Source organism: Notothenia rossii, assembly GCF_949606895.1.
Source record: "Notothenia rossii genome assembly, chromosome: 3".
NCBI lineage: Eukaryota > Metazoa > Chordata > Actinopteri > Perciformes > Nototheniidae > Notothenia > Notothenia rossii.
In genome coordinates, this window is record NC_136901.1 from 37,195,753 (window position 1) to 37,205,583 (window position 9,831).

Genomic DNA, 9,831 nt, shown 5'->3' on the forward strand with positions numbered 1-9,831 from the left:
CGGGCGTGGTTTGCAATTCGCCCAGCCAATAGAAATTGGTACTTTTTTGTTACCACCTCTCAGCAGGCACTACAAATGGGGGTAAAAGTTCCCGGCACTAAGTACTCTTTTTGGTGTGAACGCAACATAAGGGGTACTAACGGAACTAAATGGGAAAAGTACGGGGGAAAGTACTCCGGTGTGAACGCGCCTAATGCTCTGCCAACGAAATGGCACCCACAGATACCAGCACTCAGGTATTATGAAGATAAGAAGTACAGTGTAATGCATGCTGCCTTAAAAGGAGACTTAATGCATGTATTAACGTAACGTAAATCCAAGCATTCATGGATATTATATATGTACCGTTGGATCTTTTCAAGGGTTTGTCTGAATAATTTCTCACATTGAGAATCAGAACGAGTGAATTTGATAAGACAATTAGTTTCAGGTTTCAAAAATGCAAAACGATATAGACTTCTGACCTGAGAGGTAGATTTTTTAAGGCGGACAAACGCTCCGAACCACAGCTGTGAGCTCCCACTCCCACTCTCTAATCCTCACCCCCTGCTGCTCCTGCAGGACTGAAGATACATTCTGAGCGAGAGGAAGATGGTTAATGGCACTGAGAGGGAGACATATAGATTAAAAGAGGGAAAGCCAAAAGAAAAATGGAGACAGTAACATCCCTAAAACTTGAAAACGCGTTGCAGGAATTAGAGAAAGTTTAACGAGATAATCTTTCATTTTGTTTTAAGAATGGAAATGCCGTGCATGGACAGTCGAACAGATTTCTTTTAAAGTCAACGTGAGTTTCATGGGAGATATGAAGATGGAGAGTGGGAGGGACTCCTACACTCTCAGTTCATTTGAGTCAAAGAGAAAAAGAAATACTGAGAGAGAGAAGGAGAGCATAGGAGGCTGTGAAATGTCAGGGTTTATTTAATAAGAGATGTAATGAGGGGGATCGAGACTAACTGCTTGTACTCGACGAGTAAAACAAGAAGCAACACAGGGGAGCGGGAAGTACAAGAGAGAATGACGAGGTAGGGAAGTTGTGCAGTATTTAATCGTTTACCACATGTAAAATCTATCAACTGTAGTTTCATCACAAAAAATACGGGTGTACAACATCAATCTTTCAAAGGAATAACAATAACACTGTGAAATCAGCCAATGAAGAGCAACTTCGCTAATGGAAAGGAAGCAATCCAGTTAATGGAAAATATAGAATAAAATATGCATGCACTAATAGTTCAAGCAGTTTAAAGAGTTTATTTTTAATCAATGTTGAAACAACTAGGCAACATTAGCTTTTGGGCATCTCTATCCAAAACGACCTACAGTATATAAAAAAAATTACAGCTCAAATCAAAATGCATATTTCTGGCAAAATCAAATGTCAACGACGTGGATTCAGATTACGTGTCATTGACCACTTTTTTCTGTGGATTGATATGACTGAATATAGTCCCTTGTTCCTCCTTAGCAGCGGTCTGTTAGCAAGTATTAACAACCTCTTAAATGTCCGAATTGACCAATCAGAATCGAGTATTCAACTAAGCATTATTGTTCAGCATATACACAAAGTAATATATTAATTAAAGTGCCAGAACGAACTAGAACTAACAACAACAACAACAACAACAGCAGCAACAACAACAGCAACAACAACAGGACAATACATGAGGGGAAGGAGGGATGGAGCAAAAGCTGGCAAAGACACACAAGTTCTGGAAACATTGTAATGAAAACATTACAACAGAGTCTATTCCTCTTTTCAGATCTCAGTCGGAGAGATATGAGCTGTTATCCCAGTACTTTGGTTGCCATGGTGAAATCTGAAGGCTTGTCTCCATGCTGAAGTCCAGCACAGTTGGCCAGCGCTGTGTGTGTGTGTGTGTGTGTGTGTGTGTGTGTGTGTGTGTGTGTGTGTGTGTGTGTGTGTGTGTGTGTGTGTGTGTGTGTGTGTGTGTGTGTGTGTGTGTGTGTGTGTGTGTGTGTGTGTGTGTGTGTGTGTGTGTGTGTGTGTGTGTGTGTGTGTGTGTGTGTGTGTGTGTGTGTGTGTGTGTGTGTGTGTGTGTGTGTGTGTGTGTGTGTGTGTGTGGGTGGTGTTTATGCACGGCTTTGATAAAAGAGAGAGTTGCGTAAGCATGTAAATGGAGCAGAGTGTCACGACGTCTCATATTGTCTTCCTGTGCTCACTCACATATGTGTGGACAGTGATTTCCTGACACCTTTATTGAATGTTTTATCACCACCATGGTTATTATGAACCAAAACGTGTGTTGTTTGTAACAACATGCAGTGTTTCTTTGGTTGCAAATTGATTATAATCCCAGAAAATCCCTCCAATGTCACACTTTTAAACAAGTGTGAGCTTCTTTGGAGTTTGTCAATCACCCTAATGAGGGCTTTTATTCTGTGAGGAGGGGAGGATGGTCTCTGTCCTGTCGCTAGGTAACAGTCTCCGGGCCTAAAGGCAAAGCTAGGCCTGGTATCCATGGCAACGTCATTGGTGTGGAGGGTGAAAGGAGTTTTAGTTGTGCTGGTGTGTGTATGTATGTGTGTTTCCGTGTGTGTACATTTGTGTGTGTGTTTCTGTGTGTGCTCACAAAAGAGCTGTCAGCAGGTTGATTATCTAAGCAGGATCAAATGGAGCAGTGAAAGTGTTATGAAGTTGATAAATGGAAAGTAAAATAAGAGATTTGATTTCTGTAAAGTGCTTTTCTAAGATTTCCTCACAGCGTTCAGACCGAGGTCTTTCTCATTGGCTCTCGACATTATCTGTATTGCCACACACTGACACTGCCTAGTCAGGACTGCATTCATGAGCTCGATGCAACATATTGATCAAACTGCTGCTGCTGTGTCGTCTCTAAATGAGCCTGCGTGCTGTGTATGAAAGACAGGCATTAGGGTGAGGATCGAACAGGGAAAGAGACAAGAAAAGAGAGGTCAGGAAAAGAGTGATGAAGGGAGAACAGTGGGTCTCGTCTGGGTGGATAATGGCTCCATTTCACAATGTATAGCTAACTGTGGAGGATGTGGTTGGGGGGGTTAACAGTTTAGTCACGGAGAGGAAGAAGACTGCTTGGCATTCATTCATGCCATGAGGGCTATGGAGTTCATCAACGACAAAACTACTGAAGTGCTAAAGTAATTCAAGCTTCTTTTTTTAAGTATGTTTAGCTTAGCTTAGCATAAGGACTGGGAATTTAGGTAAATTGGTGACTTGTTTTTTGTAGCTTTCTAAGGAAAGAGCGTGGCTAGCTGTTTCCACCCGTGTACAGTCTTAATGCTAAGCTAAGCTAGCCTAGCTGCTGGCTGTAGCTTCATATTTAAATGACCAATATGGGAGTGATATCAACCTCCAAATCTCACATTTAACAAGGAATTACAAAAAAAAAATGGGGTGCCAATGTTGTTCATGAGCTCTAATAAACTCAGAGAAAACTGAGAAGTATTTATTTTTGCAGATTGATCACAGCTTAAAATAATTTACTGCTTATCCAGAAGTTTCGTCACTAATGAACTTCCATATTTAACCAAACCCACATACAATAAGAATAGTTATACATCTATATTGGTGGGTTTTTTCTTACTGCTATATTTTATTCCATTGGTTTCATTCCAAAAACATTCTTTAACATGTAATTGCATTGCTCAGACTTATTGAACACTTTTTGATGTACAGCGGATATTCACTTTTGAATCATACATGTAGTGCCAACTCTCTATTTATACACACACACACACACACACACAGACACACACACAGACACACACACACACACACACACACACACACACAGAGGAACGAGCAGACAAAAGCTCGTCTGTGTGCATGAGAATGTGAAGCACAGTGGGTCTCTATGTATGGACGCAGTGTCAGGCTCGTCCGAAGCGCGCGGGGGGGGGGGGGGGGGGGGTGTTAGTTTGAGGGGATTTCACACACTCTTTTTACTTGGTGTGCGTTATGACTGCAGTGTCGCACAGGAACTGGAAGAAGCAAATGTTTCTTTCAGTTTCGCCTTTTTTTTTGTCACTTTTTTTATATAAATGCTGATTGGAAGTAACATTTCCCTATTACCACTATGATGGATAATCACACAATAAAGGTGCTTTCATTTATTTGTATATATAATTGTTGTCTTTTTTAAGAGGAATCAATCACCTCCCATTAACATGTTATACTCTTTTCTGCTCTAACATAACAGCAGAACAAAGCAACATGTCGTCCAGGACACCATATGAATCCGATTTATGACAACGACATGTATACATTTATAATAAGGACAATGTTTATTGTAATTAAATATTGCTTTGTTTGCAGAATATTAGCAACAAAGCAATATGAAATAATGACGTATCACCCTTTTACTTACACCTTATAACAGGAGAAGAAACCCATGAGTGAGATAATCTGTACAGAAGCCTATTCAGGCCGAAACGATAGGATCTGTATTCATAAGAAAACATTTCAACAGAATTATGACATTATTCTGTAAAATGTATTAATCCTTTGGCTATCAGGAAATAGGGAAAAACTAATTATTTTTGGCAAGTTTTGTCACATTTTTCTTTTAAAAATGTACGTTGTGTGGGCTTTCAAAGCTGTAGTAACATTTTTGTATTTGAAGCATGGCCATTACTGACAGTTTTTGACAGAAACATCTTTATTTGTTGGTTGGGTAAGAGGTGGTGGGAAAGAGAGAGGAACACTAAATGTAGCCACTCTATCCATTGTTGTTTTTTGTTCACTCTTCTCCTCTAAAAGTACACAAAAGCAGCGCCAGTCCATTGTGGTGCAAAACAGAGAGCAGGCAGGGCGACCTGGGTCGAGAGGGGCGACACACACACACACACACACACACACACACACACACACACACACACACACACACACACACACACACACACACACATATTCTCTCCGTCACACACACAATTCACTAGCTGTGAGTGGAAGCGTTCAAACACACATTAATTTGAGTTCATGCAAACATGCGCACACACACATACTTGCATTTCAAGCCAGGAGCCACACACACACACACACACACACACACACACACACACATACACACACACACACACACACACACACACACACACACACACAGTTGTATTCATCTGAGTTAAATTGCATATCCCTGCTCGCTCCCACGCAACGCTTTGTGTTGATGGAGCAAGTTGCTCTGGTTAGAGAGGAGATGAATGTGAAATGTAAGACTGAAATGAGACACATCAGTCACACACACACACAAACACACACACACACACACACACACACACACACACACACACACAAACACACTCATTCGCCTCATGCTCTGTAAAAGCGCTCCGTCATCTTCGTGCCTTCTCCCTGAGGCTGAGACAGTGCCTCAGACAGACCAAACAAAATGCCACCAATTAGCCATTAGAGAACAGACAAACAAATCATGACCCAAAGTAATAATAATAATAATAATTGTTTCAATTTGTATAGCGCCTGTCAAGAGACCCAATTGGACGCTTTGGGACTGCAGCATCCCATAATATGCATGCTGTCTTCAAGACTCCTTCACCGTTTGTCAGTACATGTAAACCTACTCTGGAATTAAACTGGAATTGTTGATTGAAGTTATTTTGATTTAATTTGCCTTTCTTCCCATCAATTCCTATCTATTTGTCTGTGTGAGCATGCTAACGTTGATAGCATTGTTGCACCATCAAATGCTTAATCTGTAGTATCTGGTGCACAGTTAGGGGGCGCCATCTGGTGGTGGCTACATGTAACAGCAGCCCGTGTTATATAGGTCACAGCTCTCATCGCAGAGCCTCTTCTGGGCTTTCTGCTCGCCGTGTTTATATGCGAGGAGAGCGAGGGGATCAGAGCGTTGTGCCATTGCCCATAATGCATTGCATTGAGCGGCAGCCTTCTCGCCAGCTGCGAAGATGCCAGGAACGTGCAGGGGGTTGGTTTGTGACACAGAAAGAGATGCATAATCTTTGTGGGAAGCTTATGTTGAGGAAAGGGAGGATGCAACTTGTAATGCTACTCAAAGTTGCCAAAGTCCCCCTGAGCAAAGGAATGGATCCCTTAAATGCAGCTGCTTTTAAATGACCTTAATCATTTGCACATACTGTAGCTAAACCGCTGCCTGGGGAACAATCTCAGCAGGATGTTGGGAGACTGAGCTTTTGGAAATCCTGAGGCAGCCATCCGATTGGCTGTGAGGCTAAAACAGTTGGAAGTATTTTAGTTTTTTTCCCACTGAAGCATAATGTCATCCCACTAGGAAACGTTTATCCTTAAAGGGGCCCTATTCTGCTCAGTTTCAGGTTCATATCAGTATGTAGTGTATCTACTTTAAAGAGTCCTCTCCTGCTGATGTTCAGGTTTATCAGTATGTAGTGTCTCTTCTTTAAAGAGTCCTCTCCTGCTGATGTTCAGGTGTATATCAGTATGTAGTGTCTCTACTTTAAAGAGTCCTCTCCTGCTGATGTTCAGGTGTATATCAGTATGTAGTGTCTCTAATTTAAAGAGTCCTCTCCTGCTGATGTTCAGGTGGATATCAGTATGTAGTGTCTCTACTTTACAGAATCCTCTCCTGCTGATGTTCAGGTGTATATCAGTATGTAGTGTCTCTACTTTAAAAAGTCCTCTCCTGCTGATTTTCAGGTGTATATCAGTATGTAGTGTCTCTACTTTAAAGAGTCCTCTCCTGCTGATGTTCAGGTGTATATCAGTATGTAGTGTCTCTACTTTAAAGAGTCCTCTCCTGCTGATGTTCAGGTGTATATCAGTATGTAGTGTCTCTACTTTAAAGAGTCCTCTCCTGCTGATGTTCAGGTGTATATGAGTATGTAGTTGCTCTGCTGTGACATGTCTCCATGCTATAATGTTCAAAAAGTATTTTTCTCATACTGCCTGTGCTGCAGCACCCTCTGTCTGAAACCAGAGCCCAGGCTGCTCTGATTGGTTAGCTGGCCAGCTCTGTTGTGATTGGTCGACTGCTTAGACCCCCTTAGCCTATCATGTACAATGTACAATCCTGTAGGACTACCCGAATAAGTCATTTCAAAACCATGTGTGGAGACATTTTTTACACAATTCTTGACGGTTGACACCACATTTTAAAGTTACATAATCGGCAAACTATTTTATATTCAAAAATAATGATTAATGGCAGTGCTAAATCGCTTGTTCTATCAAATGTCAGGGAAAATGTTCTTCATAACAAGTTCCCAGAGCCCAAACTGACTGATTAGTAAGGTTTACCTCATGCACCCTAGATAATTATGTACTTTGTGGTATCTGCAGGAACATAAATGTACTTGCTGTACAGTATCTGTATCTGAATATGCATATGAGTAGCTTGACCCAAATCTGTTAATACCCGAGATATGAGATGCAATCCTGAGATGGCATCTGCATCTGTTTTATTTGCTTCGTCTAAACCGCTGAAAGGAGCCTCAAAACACGCCCGAATCACGTCTGTTTTTATCGTTTTCTAACCGGTTTCTGCCTGTTTTTAAACTCCTCACATGCCAACAAACGCACTCCCACACACCCAAACACACACAGGGCAAGAACACCCATTGCTTTACACTCGCCTGATTTGTACCCACTGCATGCTTATGTTCTGAATCCTTTCACCACTGTTCCTCTGTTAGGTCTAAATCTGAAATCAAGCCACGTACTCAAGTATCTCCGCTGCATGCTGAGCAGTCTGTGATCTATTTCTGTCCGAGTAGGATGGCTATAAATAACCTGAACCTATTGTTCCGTAAATCATTAGCATGAACATTAATGAGAGCAGAAACTCTTGCAGGAGGACTTGCTTATTATCCAACACACAAAGAATAAGCCAGATTTGACAAACACCTGTTTAATATACAGAAGCACAGGCATGTAGTTCTTCCATGTGTCCACTAGAGGGAGATAGAGAGCCTCATAAATGTCTATTAGAGTTGATTTGATGTGTTTTCCCCCTTTTCACTCATAATATTGTTGATACATTTATACTTTATCAGCTTTAAAAATGTATTTTAAGCAGAGTTAGAATAGACGAGGCTGTTCTGTAGTTTACTTATTATCAACATATCCCATGAAAAGGCGTTCATCTATTTAAAATCTGCTGTGCCTTTTTGCTCCAACCCAATTGGTTCCCACTAAATATGAAAAGAATAAAACGCCCACATGTATACAGTTTGATTATTTTTAAAGGTAGCCTCTTGTTTAAACCCTACTTTACTCAAAGAGGTTTATTTTATTTAGCTGTGATTAATCCACATTTGGTGCTATAGTGAATATTTCAAGTAGCGGGACGATGTGTGTGTGATTGAGTCAGAATAACTGTGTATGTTCTCTGTAGTGAAGAGACACGTCACTGGGCAAATGTCCCCGTTTTGGACGTCCTCTATATGACCTTTTGTTTCTACAGACAATCCCCGCTTTCAGTTACAAAGTAGAGACGATTGACATGTTTGATATAATATGTTCTCGGTCTCTGTGTTTTCCATCTGTCCCCTACGGTATGTTTTTATCATTAGCTAACATTTCCTAACTTTCCATTCTGGAGTCTGGGAAGTAGGTGGGCTGTTTGCACACAGGGATATTTTCAATTTTTTTCAGTTGTTGTGTTTACTTTGTCATTATCTAAGCTTTAACGTTTCCCCTCTCTTTTGTGTGGAGCAGACCATGGCGGAGTACAGCTCTCTCCTCAGCGACCTGTCTGAGAACATCACCAACGAGGACTTGGAGCAGCTCAAGTCCGCCTGCAAGGAAGACATCCCCGAGGACCAGAGCAACAACATCACCTCCTCCAAGGAGTGGTTCAGCTACCTGGAGAAGAACGACAAGCTGGCCCAAGGTGAGACACTCAGAGGCCTGATCCTGCGTATCGAATCATCAATCGGATGATACAGCTCCTCTTATTTTCAAATACAATAGGCCTTAAAGGTCCCCTATGATACTGTTTTTCATCAATATATTATAGGTCTCAGATATACACAAAACATGTCTCTGAAGTGTTTGGCTCCAAACACCAAACAGATCACCGCAGCATTACCCATAATCCCCTGTTTCAGTCCTGTTTCAAAAGTGCTGATTCTCTGTCTGCCCCTCCCCACGCCCCTCTGAGAGATATTTGGTTAAAAAGAACACAATGGTCCTCTAGGAGGAGATTCAGGTGATAAGGTGGGGGGGGGGTTACCTTGGTTGGTGATTGGCTAATGGTTAAACAAGCCAGACAGGTTTTTATATAAATGGATCAGGACAAAAACTGAGAGAATTTGTGTGGATTTTGCATAATAGATGACCTTTAACTACTAACAGTTGTTGTCTTTCTTTAACATTTTAGACTTAAAACACATAACAATATTTCCCGCGCAGATAACCTGTCGTACCTCGAGCACATCTTTGAGATCTCGCGGCGACCGGACCTGCTGACGCGGGTGATCGAGTACCGCACCACCGTGCTGAAGATCTCCGAGGACGACGAGATCGACACCAAGCTCACACGCATCCCCTCAGCCAAGAAATACAAAGGTAACACACACACACACACATACCATGTATACATCACTTCAGGGGACATTACAGTGACTTACATGCACTTCCTGGAGACTTATCCTAACCTTAACCATAACCAACACATGCCTAACCCTTACCCTAAACCTAACCAAGTCTTCACCCTAAAATTAACGATTCCCCTTATGGGGACCTCCATTAATTCCCCATAAGGGAAGCGAGTCTCCACACGTGACTGTGTAAACAGATTTAGGTCCCCACAAGTATAGTAATGCTAGGCCACACACACACACACACACACACACACACACACACACACACACACACAC

At 41.7% G+C, this 9,831-nt stretch overlaps 1 protein-coding gene across 1 annotated transcript in view; it reads left to right on the forward strand.

Annotated features, from left to right (window-relative positions):
• pea15 (proliferation and apoptosis adaptor protein 15) overlaps positions 1–9,831 on the forward strand; it is a 54,085-nt gene that overhangs the window by 35,521 nt on the left and 8,733 nt on the right. Inside the window, exons 2-3 of the mRNA XM_079672778.1 lie at positions 8,669–8,843; positions 9,365–9,520. Coding sequence (XP_079528904.1) covers positions 8,672–8,843; positions 9,365–9,520 — 328 coding nt within the window. The 5' untranslated portion in view covers positions 8,669–8,671. The remainder of the gene's footprint in view (positions 1–8,668; positions 8,844–9,364; positions 9,521–9,831) is intronic.